This window comes from Symphalangus syndactylus, chromosome 5 (assembly GCF_028878055.3).
Source record: "Symphalangus syndactylus isolate Jambi chromosome 5, NHGRI_mSymSyn1-v2.1_pri, whole genome shotgun sequence".
NCBI classification, from domain to species: Eukaryota; Metazoa; Chordata; class Mammalia; order Primates; family Hylobatidae; genus Symphalangus; species Symphalangus syndactylus.
In genome coordinates this window covers 137,640,863-137,661,502 of record NC_072427.2, presented here as the reverse complement: position 1 = coordinate 137,661,502, position 20,640 = coordinate 137,640,863, and the positions used below count along the sequence as shown (strand labels likewise).

Genomic DNA, 20,640 nt, shown 5'->3' with positions numbered 1-20,640 from the left:
TCAGGTTGACCAGTCATTGGTATGAAACTGTTGTTTCTAGAACAAGCTTGTGTTCCCTTTTCCAAAGAGTAGAAAGGAAGCAATGTGAATGTCTAGCAGAAGGCCTTAGTCAGTGTTTCTGCAGCATGTCATTGTTTGTTAACCAGCCTCTTCATCTAACAGATTGCTCAATAAGAGGTCATTGAAAAGAGCAAGAGCTGACATAAATAAATTGGTTGTTCTACTTGAACTATGTCCAGAAAAACAATTTGGAAAAAGATATTTATGATGAGATATGTACTCACTACTTTCATATATAAGACAATACAAATATTGGGATATTTGGTCAAAGACCCGTGACTCTCTTCTACTTTTAATCTATTTTTTATTAAACAAGTCTAGCAAAACACTGATGTATATCAAGGCAAGTATCTGGGCAGAATATGAAGAATATCAATTAGACCCCAAATCTGGTCAAAAGGACAGTACATTTTATAAGATCTTTTTGAATTTTTCTTTTTAAATGGATATATAATTCCTGGCAAATTTTAGGTGCTCAATAAATGTTAGCAGTAATTATTTTCCTACAAACAGGAGAGAAAAACTGCATTCTTTCTTTCCTGTAACCTCTTAATTGTGGTCTTGAGTCTAATTTTTAATTGTTCTAATATTTTCCACTGGAAATTTATAAACAGAGATTATATTCTTTTAAGTGGAATGTATGCTTTAAAGAAAATCATGATTATAATAAAACCTCTTCCAGGTTTTACTTTTTCTCTCACCCTTCCAGAATATACAGCAAGAAATTGCTTCCCATTCCAGTGGTGGCAGTGCGGCTTCTTGGGGATGTCTTACACACTCAGGGAATTTCACTCGGCTTAGGGATTTCTTTTTCATGAACTTGAATGGGTGTGCTGCCCTTGTTGTTGAAAAGAGGCAATGTGACAGAATCACAAAATATTAGAGCTGGAAGAGCCCTTATAGTTTATTTATTCTGACAATAGACATTCAAATGAGAAAACTGAGATACAGAGAACTGTCTTGCCCATAATTAGTAGAAGTAGAAAGAAACAGTGTCTGGTCCCTCTAGTCCTGGGTTTTTCCAGTACTCTATACTGGAAATTATATGATACGATTATGGAATTCCAGGACGAGTTGTTGCAAAAAACAAAACAAAAACAAAAACAAACAAACAAAAAAAAACCCCTACCTTCTTGCTATCTAGTTCATTAGAGATCCCTTAAGGGAGTCCAGCAGGTCATCTTAGTCTTGAAAAATGCCCTTTAATAGTACAATGACCTCTGAAAGAAGCATTTGTTTACATCTACTAACAAAATCCCAAGTAATTGATGTTTGACTGTGGCCAAAGACATTAGCTTGAAGACTTGGGGAGGTATTTTAGACCCTTTATTTCAAGGATCAGGAACCCTACAGTTATCTCAACTAATGGGGATGGGTGCCTTGCATGAGAAAACCCAGGGAAAGCCTCAAGAAGAACAGAAGGGCAGCTGTCACAGAGTCTGGAAGGTCCTTCAGAATTGAAGGCAGCTCCAGGGACCACATCAGCAGAAGCTTACTCCTTCCCCTCTGACTGTTTAACCCGAGTACAAAACTCCATCCCATGCAGGTGGGTTTACATGGTACCAAAAATAGCCCCCTCGGGTATCCCTTCAGGAGAGGATCCGAGTAGGACTCTTTTCTTTAAAATGGCTGCAGCATGGCAGACACAATGATTGACATGTCAGTGGGGCTGGTTGGGAAGACAAAGGAGGAACATGGAGAGAGCTAGGGAAGGTAGAGAAAAGGAATGCAAAGCTGGGCTGCAAGGCCTGTGTTCGAGATGTGTCATTGTGTGGGCAGAACAATTATAGTGCTGTAGCTTACTATTAGTCCATCCTGAAAAAAGAAAAGCCATATATGTATTTGGATGAAAAAAGTTCTTTCAGGCCCTGGCCAAAAGAAAAATGTAAGTAGGCTTTATTCATCTGCCAGAATTCCATCTCTTCATATCCCTCTACTTCATGGGACACACCGAGATCTGTAAAGAGCATAATCTTGGATATCATGATCTTGCCTATGGTGACTCATCTCCCCTTCCCATTCAAGAGGACATGAACTAATGTGGAAGTAGATCTGAAGCTAGAACCTCATGGCAGTGAGGCGGACCTTGTGATCCTGCCTGCATACCTCTGCCAGGCCAATCTTCCCACTTACCAATGTTATGTGGTATGTTCTGTTAATTAAACTTCTTCTACGACTTTGGAATAAAGAACTTGTTCTCCACTGAAGCCTTAAAAGTCATCAAATTATGTAAACTAAGACACATCATTTCTCAGTTCAATAATTTTCCTTGGTGTGCCATCTCCTATCTCTCACTTCCTAGGACCTTATAATCTGATTGTCTTTGTCAAGGTTTATCCAACCAACTGCCCCCTGTCTCCATTATTCCACATGAATCCTTTTCTGGGTAGGCCGTTCTCTCCATGTACATTCATTCCTGCTTTGTTTGTTTAACAAACTCACATTGTTAGCCTCACTAGAAATGCTCCAGTGGAATCATAAAATTTCTGGAATACAGGAAGATTCTGATCTAACCTTTAATCCCACCTATCCCTTGATATTCTGGACAGCTAGTACCTCATCCATGAAACCTTATCTGATCATTCCAGTACTCCCCAGTCTTTTCTTCCATACTTCTCCCAAACATGCCGTCTTTTGTGCTGTCCTTAATTTATTACTGAATTACATACTGTCTTGTATATCACTTTAATTAATATATTGATGAGCTACATCAATTTCTCCCAAGTAAAGCAGGGAATGTATTCACACTTCCAAGAATATCTGAATATGAAACGAGCCCTATTTAACAGAAAATACAATTTAAACATCAAATATCAAGTATATAAAAAGCATATAATAATAACTACAACTTAATGCAGTGCTTCTTGTGTGTCAAGCCCTGTTCTAAGTGCTTTTCTTACAGTAATGTATTTAACTGTCATAACAATCTTATGAGGTATTAATATCTTTATCTACATTTTTATACTAGTGAATTGAGACCCCAGGGAAGTTAAATAATTTACCAGAGAACATTCTCTATGCTCAAAATCACCTCTTCCATATGTGGGCTCTCAGGAATGTGCTGCTTTCTAATTCAGACCACAGTCTTCTCAAGGTTTTTCAGAGCCTGCATTGGTTGAAGTTTAACAAAGATATATTCTTCACCCTTTCTCAGGCACTAATCCTCTTATCCGGAATACCTCAAGCATCAGCAGAGAACAGAAGTTCCTTCCTGGAACTGTTATCTCTATGCTACCACCAGGAGTCCCCTGGGTGTTTGGTTCCAGATCTGCTTTGCAGCCTTGAGAGACCCCTAATAAATGGCAACTTGGCTGCTGACTTCCTGGAAGTCACCTTCCTTCCTTTTCCTTTTGTGGCCCATTCCACAATGCCATGAGCCTTTCTCTACTTTTTTTTCTTCTCAGAGAAATATCCCATGAGGCTCACTATCCCCTAACTTCCAAGAGCCCATCTCAGTCATATTTTTTAATCTTAAAGTCTCAATTACATACCTTTATTTTTAGATATGATTTCATGTGCAAATAGCATATCTGTTCAATTTCTCTGTTTCTTGCTCAGCATATATACATCAAGCACTGAGGATCTTTTCTATCACACATCCCATCTAGCACTATGAACAAACTCTTACAGAGGGGCCAGCAGCCTCCATTAATTGTAACTGTAACTACCATTTAGAAATGTTTCCTGAGATCTATCATTTGTATATTATAAATTTCTGAAACAAATTATGTATTATGACTTTTGGAAATCCTTAAACAATGAATAGAGTGAATTTATGAAAGTAGCCTGGGATAATTAAAAACAACTTTAATGGAACTCTAAATAACAGGATACCCATGTCTCAAATAACTGTTAAAAATTATGTAGACTTGTTTACTTTGTGTAAATAATATTGTTATTTTGTGCTGTGTTCTCTGACATCACATGGATTTTAAAACTTAGGCAGACTAAATGCAGACCTCATTGCCATAATTTACCAAAAAAAAAAAAAAAAATTTTGTCATAGATCCATTATTGGTGTCTTGGTGCTTCAATGAGTGGCATTAATTCATAGATAATGGCTAAAAGTATATTATATACATATAATATGAGCCCCTCTATATTTAAACTCTTTGTTCTTTTTATTTCTTTGTTCTGATAGGCTAAAAGTATTTTATGCCACTGTTTATTGTGATACAACTACTAAGTTACAGACAAAAGTAGGACAAGAAAACTCCTTCTCCCTTCTCCACCAGGCTCACAGATTGGGATCCCAAGCCAAGACCAAGCCATCTGAGACATAACAGACGGGGCTACTTTAAGTGCCCTGGTCATGACTACAATAGTAGCACTAAGAGGCTGCCCCCTTGACCCTATTTGAGACTAGAAAGAAATAAACAGCTTTTTCCCGCCTCTTGGAGGATGTACTCTATTTATGAACAACCCAAGATTTTTCTTCACTCCTGGACATATCCATTCTAGGTCAAGAGCTGATCTTAAGAGTTTCAGGGGATGCTGCATACTGTGTGGCATTAAAAATTCTGTCCATTTAATGGTATTTAGAGGGAAAATGGAAAGTAAAATTGGTTTGCTGGCCACAAATGCTTTTCACATCATCATCAACTGCTCTCTGTTTTCCTTACTCTCTTCCAGTCCCCTTACAGCTGAGTGCTGTTGAATAGAATCAAGAAAGTATCATGACTCAGTCCACTGCAAATTGATACTCTCATGTAATATCTCTGCAGAGACCACTGCTAGGCAACAAAGGCAGCCATCCGTTAAAATGTTGTCCAAAAGGGTTATTTCAGAAATTTCAATCACTCTCAAACCTCGGGTTAGCTGTCCTCGTAAAGAGCTAACCTATTTCACAGACCAGACTGGGATCATTAAGCATAAACTTCCCTGCCTACCTCCCCTCCCACATACAGATAGTGCTTTTCATTCTATCTATTTTCTCCTCCAAGAGAGTGAGAGGACATTTTTCACGTAAGCTTAGATATTCCACTTGGCCTGCCATATAAATTCTCATTTAGCGAGTATATGATCTGCCCTTCAGCTAAAACTGAAGCCAGCTTGAAGCAAAACAAAACCTCACACTTCAAAAAACAAAAACCAAACCAAAACAAAAAGACAAATTGTTTGCATTCATGAGCTATTTTGACAGCAAAAGAATCCTGTCTGGTAGCCTTAGATTAAAGGCTCTACATGGAGTCAAACTGTAAGCTAACAAATCCCAGAAACCAATAGGGCTTGGCTAGTTTCTAGTGGAAACACACAGGCCTTCTACTCTGGTTACCTCTGCTTAGCATATTCTATTGTTCCCTGCCCATTGCCCAATATTCCCCAGTGTAAATTCCAGAGAGAGGCAAACTCTTTGACCTAACTAGTTGCCTTTGTCCTTATTGGACAAGTTCCTTCATGTGAAGCCACAGTTGATTTCGTTGCCCAGCCGTATTCCTATCATAGGCCACCCTTTCACAGAAAAATAGCCTAGAGCTTCTTCTGTGAACTTTGAGCTGTGAGAGAAGTCTTAGGAGGGGCCATTAGGGAGAACAGGCACAGTGACCATCCAACAAGTACAACTTTGAAGCCGTTGGAAATGTGGATGGCATCCAGAGAGTGCACCTGGCCTCCACATCATAGACACAGGAGCCAGAGTCCCTGCACCACTGAGGGTTTGCAGACTCAATTTCAGAAATTCTTTGTTCCCCTCATTCCTCATTTATTTCACATGGCTAGGGTGGGAGACAAGACTCTTTATGCTCAAATGTCTTAAAACATAGTTCAATGATTTTATATCTTGTTTCTCTTCAAGGCTGAGAAATAGCACATGAGATGGAAATGCAAATCCTTGTATACTTTTATCATTAAATTTTCTTATTTTTTTTTACTATGATGCAAACTGTGGTTATAATTCCACAAATAAGAGCCAATGTTTTCCTTTGTCTTAGCTTAACAATTGATACCTACAGAAATAAACATTACCAAGGGGAGTTGGGGACACAGAACCAAGAGAAAATAACAATCAAGAAGTCCAGCTTTTCCTAAATAAGAAAGCAGATTCAAAGGAAAATGTAAATTAAAACAAGTAGAATTTCTCCTCTCATTGTGAAAGTCTCCCATTATTTTTAGTTATAATAACAAACCTGAACTAAATTAACTTATAAACTATTTTTAACTGCAGATACAAACACTCATAATATCTGTACTTCCTAAGTTGCATGGCCCAGTCACAGTCATTATGATGTTTGATAGTGTGGTTGCTGTTCTAAATTTCTGCAGTAGGGGAAATGCTGTTTTTGAATTATATGAATTAAACTGAGATTTGCCTAAATTGCCTGAATTCCAAGTCAGGATACACCTTAGCTATTAAGCTTTGAAAAAAGATATCGTAAACTCTTCAGGAGACTATCAGTCTAAAGGTTAAAAGCATTTGAAAAGTTTAATGTACCCACCAAGAGTACCAAAAATCATTAGTGAAAAAAGATGAATAGTCCAGATGGCGCTGTTTCCCAACAGCTGTTTTATGCCCAACAGCGCTCTGTATCTGTTAATCCCCATTGGTATTTCTGACCCTACGCATTGCATACAATTACTATATACCAGTGATTTAACAAGCAATTAGGCTACAATCATTTACTATTTTGAAACATATTTTTCACATTTTAAAGATTTTTATTACCTTAACTATAGCACCATTTATCACTATTGATTTTTCTTTACTGTTGGATTTTAAGATTTATTTTTTTGCTTTGCATACAACTTCCTTTTCATATCATTAATAAAATAAGATGGCTTTGGGAGTGGGAACTGAAAACTGGAATATCATTTTACTGGCATATCACTTTATTCATAGTAAGACTAGCCCATCAACCCTTCCCTGGTTCCTTGATTCAGTTTGTTCTGATTTGGTCAATTTCATAAGGCATCTATCTAAAAAGGTAAAAGAATGATCCACTCCCAGCCAAGTCCACAGCCCAAAACTCTTGTTTGAATGCAGTTTGGTGCCTGTGATGACATTTACGTAAGACTAGCTGAACTTGTAGCATGAATTCTGAAGACTTGAAACCTCAACTTGGAAAACAACAAAGACCTTTAAGTTTGTTAGTCTTTAAGCCAATATATAAACCATAAAGCAGGAGAAAGGGGATGGGGAGAAGAAAGAAAATAAGAAAATAAACGCTAAAGATGCTGCTTGTTCTAATCCTTACCTCATATCTCTCTTGTAGGAGTTCGAGAGCGCACCACAACCCAGTTTCCTTTTAACAATAAATTTGTACATTCATTTTCTCTTGTATCCCTCTTTGTATAGTTTGCTACCTTTTAGACTCATATGCATTTATTTCTTTACTCATTGGTAGTACATTTTCTGAAATAATATTTGCATAATACTATTTCATTTCCAAAGACTTTTCCTCCTTTATCTAATTTGATCCTATGAATGATCTTGGGAAATGGCATGGTTTAGTAATCAGTTATATTTTATAAATATAGCAATTGAGTCTCCTGAAGTCATTCAACAATGACTTTCTTGAGATCACCGGCATGAGTCATCAACTACATTTTATAGATGCAACAGTTGAATATCCTGAAATTGTTCAACAATGACTTTCTTGAGACAATAGGTAGACCTAGTGAGTACAGATTAGAACAAGGTTTATTCCTCGCATAATGAGTGCTCTTCCCAGGACACAACTATGCCAAATCATATGGAAAAAAGTCCTGCATATGGAACTCTTAATGTCCTGACTGTCAGATAAATATAAATGTTCTTTAACTTTAGTGTCTTCAGATTAGTTGAAAGACCATCATAAGAAAAACATCTACATGCTTATAGCTATGTTTCTCAAACTGGCATACCACGCTATCAAAGCCTCAATGATTAATATGACATATCCTTTTTAGCATCTTATTTTGTTTAAAGGATTAGAACATAAACTTTAAAGTTTGGAGTCAAATGTGTATATACACATTACATACATGTGCAACCAAAATCATCATGTGCTCTTTTCTCTATGCGTGCAATTTTGAATTTTTAAGAATAAAAGTGCATAGAAATGAATCATTTTATCATGTACCCAGAATACATTAACAATGATTGTCACTGAGCTCATGTAGGAATAGTAAATTTTTTTGCTTAAAAAATATGTTTTCGAATACTTAGTGCAGTATAAATTTGTAGTAAAATAGGAATTATCCGAAAGCATACTTCATAAGCTTAAGTAAGAGAAAGCACTGGTCATATATTTCAGAGATTACAAATTCAATGCCGAACTACTATTTTTCTTTATGCGATAAAAGAAACTATGACAAAATTGTATTAATTCATTGTTCCCCTTGAATGATTAAGAGTGACTTGTAAAGCTGGACACTCAGTCAGTAACTTCAGTACAAAAAACAAAGTAATGTGTTTCTTGCACATGCCAGAATACTGCAATGAAACGAAGTTTGAGATTTAGATGAAGAAATTTGTTCATGGGGAGTGAGTCAATTGCAACTCTTCCTGTATTTATATATTATAAACTCATAGTATCAGTGGTAAAATAATGTTCTCATGCAAATTCCTTCACAGAAGCCTTATGAGAAATATTTTCCTGTGACTATTAAAGAGACTGACCATTGAAACAGTTATTCTATCCAACTGCCAAATATATGCACAATTTAAACTGTAAATCGAAATATGCTCTCGTAGACATCTCCATCAGGTGTTGCCTAAGAACCTTCGTTCAACTGCTAATGGCATCAGTCATCTCTTCTCAATGCTTAGTCTGATGTAGCTCATAAAGTAGCAAAAAATGTTTGCCATTTGTAGTCACATATCAACATAAATGTGAATTTATATTTAATTTGAGAAAAAATAATCTGCCTAGATGCTGAACCTGACACAGAAGATCAGAGCTCTGGATTCAACTCAGTTTTCTGAGACTGATAGACTCAATTGCCCATTCACACACACAGTGCTAGGAAACCTATTAGAAGCAATTGTTTCTGATGATAAACAATTAAAATACTCAGTTTATATAAAAAGTGCATATATTATGAAGTAGAATACAATGTGTACACACTTTTTAAGACAGGACCTAAGACTTAAGAAATTTTATGCTTATTATAGGTCCCTTTAGACTATGTTCCTTGGCAGCTAGAATTATGTTACATTTTTTTACCTAAGGGTTATTTCTATGTAAAAATCAAAGGATCATTGTCTTAGTACCTTTGATCCACCTGAGAATTCCACAAGTTATTGGCTTATTTTTCTCTGAAAGACAAAATTGAATTATTGTTTGCTTTTTAAAATCCACAGTGAGAGCAAAGACTAAGGAATCAGATAAACATGAGTAGAATTCTTCAGTTACTACTTCTTAGGTGATGTCACCTTTGGTATGCATTTAACTTCTCCTGGTCATTTTCTTATCTATTGCTGAAATAATTTGACTGCTCTTCTCTAAGGATGAAAAGATTAACATGAAGCATTTAGTGTACTACCTGCCAAGGGATATATACTTCCTCAGGGCAGAAATCTGGTTTCTCTTCTTTACCTCCCAGCACATAGAATAGTGCCTAGCAAGGGAGGGTTAAAAGTGTTTATCAACACTGCTGGGAGGCTTCCCTTAGGAAACTTAAGAGCTAAAATCCTCCCAGCTGCTGCTTTATTCCTGTAATATAAGGATAATCCAAAGCATAATCCTGCTAATGCTGCCATTAAACAAAATAAATCAGGGAGCTATTACTTGGATAAATTAGATGCTCACAGAGGCCTGAAACCTACTACACTCAGAGCCCCAGTCCCAAGTCCAATCATAGTTAACAACACTGTTTTGTCTGACCCGTTAAGTCTGACACCTGAGAGATAGGAGATGGATTTGAGTGAAAGTCTGTCCCCAAACCGTGGGCTGACCATAAAGTGTCACCCTTCATTTTCAGCCTTCTTACATCCTAACTGTTGGGCAATGTAAGAATAAGGTATGGGCATAGTTGAGATTTTGTGAGGGTGAGTTCATCAAAACTTAAAATTTATGATTCACAAAACTTAAAACTGATATCTTCATGAGAAGTGAGTACATGCTATCACCCTAAAGCTTTTCACTCCAGCAAATAAAATGTGTTCAGTAAATATTTGTTGGATCAATGTTCAATGAATGAATGGTAGAGTCTCCATAAATGATGATTAATATTATACTCCTACTATTATTATTATCCTCATGTCTTTAAAGTGCTGATGAAGAAATAATGTTTTGTACTGCACTGTGTACCTGCAAATTCGTAAGTGCAAACAACGTCTTTAGAAATGGTGAACACTGGGATGAATAATGGGATCAGAGTCATATTTTAACTTTCTTAGCAAGTTTTGGCCTAAACTGATGTATAATAGTGGAAAAATTTGGAATTTATTCAAAAAAGTTTAAGACCAGAACAAGATAAATGGCCTTGAATTTTTATGAAATTGAAGGGAAAATTATTAAACATAATTGAAGTACATTTTTAACATTGAGGACATGGCAGATTAGTTGTAAAGAAGGCATTGCATGATCACTTTGATAGATGCCAACCCAGAAAAGTCATATTGGATTACATTCAACATCCATTCCTCCTGGAAAATTTTAGTACACTCAGAATAGATCCAAGCTTAGATAAGCATCATACTTTCAAAAGTTAAAAATGATAAGCATTCTCACTAATGGTGGGGAAAAGATAGTATCTTCTATATTGATAAGAAAGCTCTCTAATTAAACTTTGTTATGCAGTTATTTTTTCAAGTGAATAATACAATAATTAATACAATCCCGGAGAATTAACACACACACACGCACACAAACAAATCAAAATAACAAGAATTTAGTAAAATAAGTGGTTACAAAGTAAACATTTAAGACTCAGTACTTTAAAAATTAAAAAGAAAATATATGATCACCTAAATAGATACAGAAAAGTAGTTAATAAAATGTAGAACCATTCATTTAGGAAAAAAATAGAAATAGAAAAGAATGTCATTAACATATAGCTAAAAACCTACAGAAAACATTATGCTTAACAGTAAACATTGAAAGTTTTTCCTTTGAAATCAAGAACACACCAAAAATGGTTGCTATCACCACTTCCATTTAATATTGAAGTGGAAGTTTCTTAGCAGTGCAGAGTGACAAAAACAGCCACTACCATTATTTGCAGGTTACATGACTACACAGTATGTTGTTAATTAATAAGAGTTAAAGATCTACTCATATATTATCAAATATGAATTAAAAGTTAGTAAAGATAGCATTTACGCCATACAAAATATGCCAAACCAAAGAATAACTCCAACAAAAAATATGCAAGACCAAACTAAATAGAACAATATACCACAGTCGTGAACTGAATGTCTTAATACTATAGAGATGTTAATATTCTCCAAATTGATTTGTAATTTGCATACAGTACATTCAAAATCCTTACCTGTTGGTTTTGTGTGTGGGGGAACTTGATAAGCTAATTCTAAAATGTATTTAGGAGGTCAAAGGGCCTAGAATAGTGAAGAACCCCCTAAAGAAAATGAGGTAAAATAATCGTTCTTCTGGATTTCAAGATGTACTATAAAGTTCCAGCTATTTAGGATAGTGTAATACTGACACAGAGATAGACAAAGAGATAAATGCAACAAAATGAGGAGGCCAGAAACAGGCTTGTGTATATACAGACCCTTGGTTTTGGACAAAGTTAAACAGTAAAGAAAAAAATGTCTTCGCAATTTAAAAAATTGTTACATTCAACATTGTTCACCCATATTTAGAGAAACCATGTAGCCATTTAAAAATATGATTTAATGCTATGTTCTGAATTAGAAAGGTAGTTTAGTCATACAACAAATATTTTTGGATCACTTACTATGTACCAGTTACTATTAATTTTTCCCTGTAAAATATATTATTAAGTTAACAAAAAAAAATTTGCAACATTACATACAATTGTGATTCTTCTCTAACTCTCATCTCACACAAAGTCGAAGTTCTTATGCAATTGTGCCCTTTAGGTCTTTGATTCCCTTCTTTCTCTGCTCACTTTGTGTCAGCCACACTGCCGTCCTCTTGCTGCTCATTAAACACTCTAGTCATTCATCTACTTCTGAGCTTGTGGACTAGCTGTTGCTTCTGCCTAAAATGCATTTCATCAGAATTCCCATGGCCTACTTTCATGGCAAGTTAAGGTCTTTGTCAAATCATTCAGCTCATCTTTTCAGTGAGATGAGCACTTTTCAGTGGGCATCCTATTTAAAATTGTAAAACTATTATCTACCCCCATATTTCCTCTCCCTATTTCCTATTTTCTTTTATAATATGTATTAGTTTATCAAATTTTATATTTTTACTTGATTAATTACTATCAGAATTTTAGATTATACAAACTCTAAGAGGGCAAAAAACTTCCGTCTCTTTTGTTCATTGCTAAATCCTATCACTAGAATAGCACCTGGCATGTAATGGGAATAAGGACAATGTGTATGTCTGTGTGTTTGCATGTCTGTGTGTTTGCATGTCTTTGTGTTTGCATGTCTGTGTGTTTGCATGTCTGTGTGTTTGCACAAATATATAGAGAAAGTTCAAAAAAGAATGATGTCAAACTTCTTACAGTGGTTATTTCTGGGGAGGAGCACTGGCCTCCCATGGAGAAAAGAAAAAGGGAACCTTTCACATTTTACTTTATATTTTCCTGTGTTGCTTGAATTATATATGCTAAAATGCCAAGTTTTTAAATGTCCCTAAATCTCTTACATATAACAGGCAAATCAACCAGGATAGCAAAATCCAAAAGCTTGGACAACATTTATGACAAAACTAGGCAACAAGGTATACCCAAAGAACCGTACAATAAAAGCAGGTGGAGGCAAACCATTAAATTACAAGATTTGTGTGGTACAAGCATTGGGATAGAAGGAAGCTAAGGGAAACCACAGGTACTCTGGCTGACCTGAGAGCAGGACTCCAAAAGAGTCAACAGCTATTTGTTGGAAGCTGAGCAGGCTAATTTGAGAAAAGCAGTTGAAATTGGAAGTACTTTTTGCATACTCTATTTCACAGGCAAGGGTGAGGGTTCTGTGGCAAATATAAAAAGATTAGGCATTCTATGAATTCTCAACTTTAACTGGGGCTTTCTTCCAAGAAAAAGGTCTCTCTCACACTGAAGAGAAACTGTTGGACATATAATCCAAATTGCGTGGACAAGAGATAATATTAGCAAAGGGAAAATCAAAGTCCAGAAAAAGTTGGAGGGAGGGGATCAAAGGAGAAATATCTCAGAATGTATTGTATGAAATTTTATATATATATATAGAGAGAGAGACAGTTTTGCTCTTGTTGCCTAGGCTGGAATGCAGTGGCACAATCTTGGCTCACTGCAACCTCCACCTCCCAGGTCCAAGGAATTCTCCTGCCTCAGTCTCACAAGTAGCTGGGATTACAGGCATCTGCCACCATGCCTGGCTAATTTTTTGTATTTTTAGTAGAGACGGGGTTTCACTGGTCTCAAACTCCTGACCTCAGGTGATCCACTGGCCTCAGCCTCCCAAAGTGCTGGGATTATAGGCAGGAGCCATCGCACCTAGCCAAAATCATTTTTTTTTTAATCACTATGTGACAGCAACAGAAAAGGAAGCCCCAGACCCTAAAAAATCCTCTACTCCTTCCTGAAAGTTCAGGAATACTCATTTTATATACAAATGAACAAGAAAAATAACCATGGTTGAAAGTCATATAGAATTACAACAAGAAAAAGAGAAATAAGAAGCAAAATAATATCCTTACAAAAAAAGTGGGCCAGAAAGACATGCCCACCAAAAGGATAAACTGTATCCTTATATTTAATTGAGATAAAAGAAATTAAGCAAATGATAAATATATGAAGGAACAACATAGACCACAATCAGGAAACCTCAGAAAGGAAGTGATTGAACCCAAGAAAGAATTAGAAATAAAAGAAAACATGATTTTACAAACAATAAGCTAGAAGAGACATGGGAATGAACAAACACAACAAAACACACAATGCCTCAAGAAAGAAGGTGAAAACAGAGAGGACTTTTAAAATAAAAAAGAAATAAAGAAAGGCAATGAAGATCCAATGTACATATAATAGTAGTCCCTGAAAAATAGAAAATGAAATAATATATAAAACTATATCAAAACTAAATAGCATATTTAGTATTTTAACAAATACTAAGACAATAATTTAAGAAAAAAATTTCAAAAGTGAAAGGATTTGAAATTACATATTGAAAGGGCACTATTTAAAAAAATGACCCAGAAAAACCAATACAGAAGCATGTTTTAGAAAAACTACTGAACTTTGCAGAAAGAGAAACTTTCTTTAAGCATGTAGGCCGAAGACTAACTCGCTTATATGGGAAATAATTTACTACGTCATCAGAGTTTTGAATAGTAATCCTTTATTCCAGAAGAAAATAGAATAGCTTTATGGCACTCAAAAAAGAAAATGTGAGCTAATGATGTCATATCCAGGCAAACTAACTTTCAAGTATAAAGGCCACAGATCAACTGTTGTCAGCTTACAAGAATTCAGAAACTTATTTCCTTGAGCACTTCTTGAAGAATTTACTGGAACATGAGTTTCAGGTAATCAAAGTGATTGTAGAGACGTGGGCATAAGGACTGGTAGAGAGTTTAAAATTAAGTGAAGGTTATAAGAGAAACTGCAAAGTGTGTTTAGTATACATACTATCCAATATAGTCCAATTGTACTGTACAATTGTAGGTGAATAAAAAGTGGAGGTGGGTTTAGACAGGCATACTGGCACATGCCTCTAATCCTAGCTACTCAGGAAGCTGAGGAGGGAGGATCCTTTGAACCTAGGATTCAGAGGCTGCAGTGCGCTACCGTCTCACCACTGTGTTCCAGCCTGGGTGACAGAGTAAGACCCTATCTCTGGAAAAAAAAAAAAAAAAAGGAAGTAGGGGCTAGGAAGCACAAATTAAAAGTAGAATAAGCATACTGTTTGCTTTATGGTATTAACCGAGATTAAAAGGGTAATATCACAAGTCAGATACTGGAGAAAAGGGAACGAACAGTATAAAAATAGAAGCTATTAGCTGATTTCGATATTGCTCTCAATAGAGAATGAATTAAAAATAACAAAAAAGAAGAGGTAAAGGAAAATATAGAAATAAATTATTATACCATCAGAATGCAAACTTTCTTAAATACGAAAAAACCTTTCAAAAGCAGAGACGACAAAAATAAAAACACCAAAAACAAAGAAAAACAAAGAATGAAAAATATTTTATATAAAATACTTGTCTGTTCAATATAGTACTTAAGTATGCTACCTTTTTTAAAGATAGAAAAACATAAAAAATACAAAAATACAATTTAAATTAAAAATTAAACAATGAAAGTTGAGCCATAAGTGTTAAAACTGTTTACATATAAGGGAAGGGAAAGAATAGGGTAGAAAGTATGGGAATAGCTACTAGGCTTCTTGGAATTTGCGTTACTTCTGGAATTTTGTAAATATTTTAAATAAATATAAGCTGGAATTAATTTTTTTTAAAATTCCCCCAAATAAACAAAAAAAATTATTATTTTTTTTGAGATGGAGTCTCCCTCTGTTGCCCAGGCTGGAGTGCCATGGCGCCATCTCGGTTCACTGCAAGCTTCGCCTCCCGGGTTCACGCCATTCTCCTGCCTCAGCCTCCAGAGTAGCTGGGACTACAGGCACCTGCCACCACGCCCGGCTAATTTTTTGTATTTTTAGTAAAGACGGGGTTTCATCGTGTTAACCAGGATAGTCTCGATCTCCTGACCTCGTGATCCACCCGCCTGGGCCTCCCAAAGTGCTGGGATTACAGATGTGAGCCACCGTGCCCGGCCACAACAAAATCTTTTTAAAATGTAGTTATACACTATAGCAACTACAGTTTTATATTTCATCACAAGAGTTTCTTGTATATTTATTTGCTAATAACTCCAGATGCGAACTTGAAGTTTATACAAATAACATTTAATAGTTGGGCTCCAAATAAACATGCATGGCTCTTGGCTTTGTCCCCTCACACTGACAAACACAAAGAAACAGATCATAAATGAAATAAGTAGATGCAGAGGAGTGTTACTCACTGTCTTTTCTTTTACATTTCTCTAGGAAAATAAAGGAAAGTCTGGAGTGTTTCCCTGTTAAATTGAATAACTTGATCCACACACTTGCACAAATGTCAGCCATAAGCCCTGCCAAATCTACTTCACAGACTTTTCCTCAGGAATCCTGCTTGCTGAATACAACTAGGTCGATTCAAAGAGCAACAATTTTAGGGTTCAGCAAGAAATCCAGTAATGTAAGTTTAAAGCCCATCATCTTGACTTACGTATCACTTGACTTTATCTCAGACTTCTCTTCACTATGCTACACAACCTTTCTTATAGCCTAATTTTTTACTATGCAAACGAAAAATAATTTACAATTTAAGCAGAAGTGTCATTAAGAGGATGTTCCAAGGAAAAATCATAACAACAAGAGCTATGAGTAGGGAACCATCAAAGAGAACAATTCCTGCCCTGTGGTAGAGTATAAATCAAGAACTAATTAAAATGTCCACAAGAAAAGCAAAAATTAGGCAATCTGTTCCTAGCACATACGATCATGATACTCTTAGATATTATTTATAGGTAATTTTGCCTTTACAAAATGCATCTCCTAGCTTTTATGATAATGTTTTGCAGAAAGGTTCTTCCTTTGTTTGGTTTACATAAAATCGTGTTTTAGAATGTATCACAGGCTGATATTGCCATCTTTTGATTTCTATCTATTTACTTTCTGCAGCTGTATCTGATCCAGGTGAAATACAGCAACAACAAAACAGGCCTGATAGAAAAATCATTTGACCAGTTTTCAAAACTTCACAGCCAACTTCAGAAGCAGTTTGCATCACTGACTCTCCCAGAGTAAGGCACTGTCCTTTTACATTGTTTTGCCTTCAGTACTTGTCCTTGAGCAAAAAGAAAAATTATGGTTATGGGATTTTCTATTTGTGAGCAACACAGTATTCTGACTCCAATGCCATTGAATCTATCCCAGCAGAGTCTGAATTGCTCTCAGAGTGAAGAATCTTTTGTCTCATAAAACAGAACAAGATTTGCAATTTTATTTTTACTTCCAGTCATTGATTTTGTAGACAGACAATTTCAAAAGCTACATCGTTTTTCTTCGATTGTTGGGAAAATAGTCTCATTTGCCTGTTTTTAATTTAATCCTCTTAGTTATTTTTTATAAAAATACAATTGAAATTGAAATTGCAGAAGAAAATTGGATATGTTTACTTTTTCAACAAATAACTGTAATATAAAGCCTATATATACATAGGCTTATTAATATACATATTTAATTATATATAATTACATATATACTTATTAAATATATATTTAATTTCAATAACAGAAAAAATGTAAATGTATTTATATCAATTCATATATTACTAACTCATTTTGTTGCTATTAATTTTTAACTTTTAAATTATTAACTTGCATTATCTAAATTGAATTTGTTATTTTGTTCATTTTGAAGGCATCTTGGAAATCATTATTTTCATTTATGTTATAATGGAAAAATGTTAAACATAAGCAAACTAAAAATATCATAAAAATAACTGCTATTCAAATAACCCTTCAAAAATTCATCACTTAGAAGCAGTCAAACTTTGATCATAGACTTCAGTCTATAAAAAAGGTGTATCTTGATTTTAAAAATGTGAGCTTTCCAGAAATTATGATATTGCATTTAGGTTAATCAGATGTTTTATCCACAGTGAGATTTTTGTTAGGTAAAGTAAATGGTCCTTTTATGATGTAATTGTTTATACTTTACCTGGCATACTTGATACATGTGGATTTTTACTCAGCTTTCAGGATTTAGTCACCTTCCAAAATATAAATATAAGCAAAGTTAGTGCATAGGGAGATATTGCACAATATTAAAAATTGAGTAGTTCACATTCACGAAAAAAAAAAAAAACTGTACTGGCATATGTAACAGGGATTTTTGAAATTCAGATGCTTTGAGCATCAGGAAGTCCAGAAATTAAGAACACACTCAAGAGACTGAGAGGGAGGTAAAGTCATTCTGGAAACTTTTAGAAGTAACATCAAGTTTTAGAATTATCAAAAAATCTGATAGAATAACTGAAAAAAAGAGACACAGGCAAAAAAAAAAATCTCAAGTTTGGCTGCAAATACCACATTCAACATCAATGTTTGCCATGATATCCTACTAATTAATAAGTGAGAAGAATATGTTAATCTTTGTTTAATGGCTATCCTTTTTCAAAAATGTCTCTATTCTACACTGTACCTCACCAATACATATCAGTATAACTTGTAAAACTTTAAAAATTCTAATAATCTATCTCAATTGGCCTCTTTTCAGTTTTCAGCTTTTGTTGGGATTCTGCTTTGCTCATTACTGCTGCCTGGAGGTTCTTACATTGATTTTCAAACTGTGTAAGCAACCTGTGGAGGCAAGGAACATTTTGTCCTATGTTCCCTGAACACTGTTTGCATGCTGACACTCACAAAGGGACCCAGGCTTACAGTGATGCACATAAATAAAGGATGAAGATTCCCTATGACTTCTAAATTTACTGAGGGAAGCCCTACAAGAGTTATGTAAATGTCATCTGGAAGGCATGATCAGAAAGTCAGTCATGAAGAATGAAATTTTAATCAGTTCATACCATCGAACAGTGGACTTCAAATCAGCGATTTGTGTTTCTGGGTAACTTCCAGGGGTACACGACATGAAAATATTCCTTAAAATTAATAATCTTTTTTAGAAAAGTAATATGCTTGGCGGGAGTTGACTTTCTTCTCCCAACCATCCACAATTTTATTTTGGTACATTGATCAGGCTATAGAAACTTCTGAGGACCAGACAAAAGGGCAAATCAAAATATTGGTGTTGGTATTGAGAAAATGAATTACTCTAATAATCAAACATCAAATCAAATCTGTTAGATGTTTTCTAATCTTTGTTGCGAATGAAATTGAGGGAGGATATGATGATACTGTCAGACAAAAGATCATAAAAAGTAATTTTCAATAACTGCTGTATTTGACATATAATTCAAAGAAGTTTCAATTAAATGACAGTATTATAGAAGCATTCCTCAACTTTCATGTACTTATTTATACATAAGATGTTTTAGTACATATATCTATAAAAATATTAACAAAGTAGCAGAATTGACGTAGACTTCTGTTTTGTTCTACCAACAAGGAAAATTCACACAGACATATGAATTAATACTTAAAACCAGCCTAATCTCTCATTTATCAAATTCATTTCTCCCCCAAAAATACCATGCATATATAGATATATAGAATATAGATCTATCTCTCTACCTACCTATCTATCTATCTATCTTCTATGCTATATGCTCAATTGATTGTATACTGGTACTAATTTTCATGATTAAATTTGGATAAAAAATTTTAAAGACTCTTAAGTCTTAGAGTCTGCAAGACACTTTAAAAAATAAAATGTTCATTGTTAAAATATACAAGCATAGAGTTTTGGACTTTCCTGACATTTCCAACAGTAATCAGTGGGGTGCCATGAAATTATCACATACATCTGTATCTTTGCTGACTGTCCTTTACTATCCTCCATGTTCATTCCCCCTCCAAGCATGGTAGCCAAGCTGTGGTTCCTACCAAAGAAGCAGAAGTGTGGATGAGGCAGCAGTATGATTGGAGTCAGAGGAGGCTGCTAGGTAGTTCCTGAAAGGGTATATGTAGACAGCAAGATATGTTACCAAATGCTACCCATTACCGGTCATCCCACCTAATAATTGGTCCTCATCAAATTCAACCCATCAAGATGAATCATCAGATTGTGCAAAGGAAATTCTGCAAGTAGTCAGACTCTTTGGGAAAGTATTACTATTTTCTAGAAGGCTAAGAGCAGATGTAAGCATATGTCACTTGCTAAAATGCTTAATTTAGTTAATGTAATGGTGTCTCTAGTGAACCCAGAAGAAACAACACAATCTGAACCTTTTGAAAAATTTTGAACCATTAACTTCAGACAGTCTTTTTTTAAGACCCCACATATGTTTAAAAAACAAAATGTGTGGTCTGCCATAAATATAGTAAGAAGGGACATATAAATTAATTTAATGTCAAATTAAATTAAATTAGTATTAATATTAATGACCATTAATATGGCATGAATGACCACAGCCATATTAATAAAACTCTGAGGATTAATCACATAGACGATGACTTTTTCAAATGTTTTCGTTGGCCCTTCCATCTGATACAGCTGTAACTTCGTGAACAATCCTAAGATGAAAAGGCCAATTTTCAAACTAATGAAGATAACTTTTTTTTTCTCTTAAAACAGGTTTCCTCATTGGTGGCACCTACCTTTTACAAATTCAGATCACAGAAGATTCAGAGATCTAAATCATTACATGGAACAGATATTAAATGGATCACATGAAGTTACAAACGTATGTTATAATTTATTTTTCTATTTTTACATAAAACATCAACTATTTTATATTTTATATGTGAGTGTGGTGGTTTATATCTGTAATCCCAGTACTTTGGGAGGTCAAGGTG

At 35.0% G+C, this 20,640-nt stretch overlaps 1 protein-coding gene across 3 annotated transcripts in view; it reads left to right on the top strand.

Moving 5' to 3' along the window:
- Nucleotides 1-20,640, top strand: part of PIK3C2G (phosphatidylinositol-4-phosphate 3-kinase catalytic subunit type 2 gamma) — a 403,358-nt gene that overhangs the window by 296,013 nt on the left and 86,705 nt on the right. For all 3 annotated transcript variants that reach the window (XM_055280504.2, XM_055280503.2, XM_055280500.2), the window contains 3 exons: nucleotides 16,169-16,358; nucleotides 16,844-16,965; nucleotides 20,420-20,528. In XM_055280504.2, coding sequence (XP_055136479.2) covers nucleotides 16,169-16,358; nucleotides 16,844-16,965; nucleotides 20,420-20,528 — 421 coding nt within the window. The remainder of the gene's footprint in view (nucleotides 1-16,168; nucleotides 16,359-16,843; nucleotides 16,966-20,419; nucleotides 20,529-20,640) is intronic.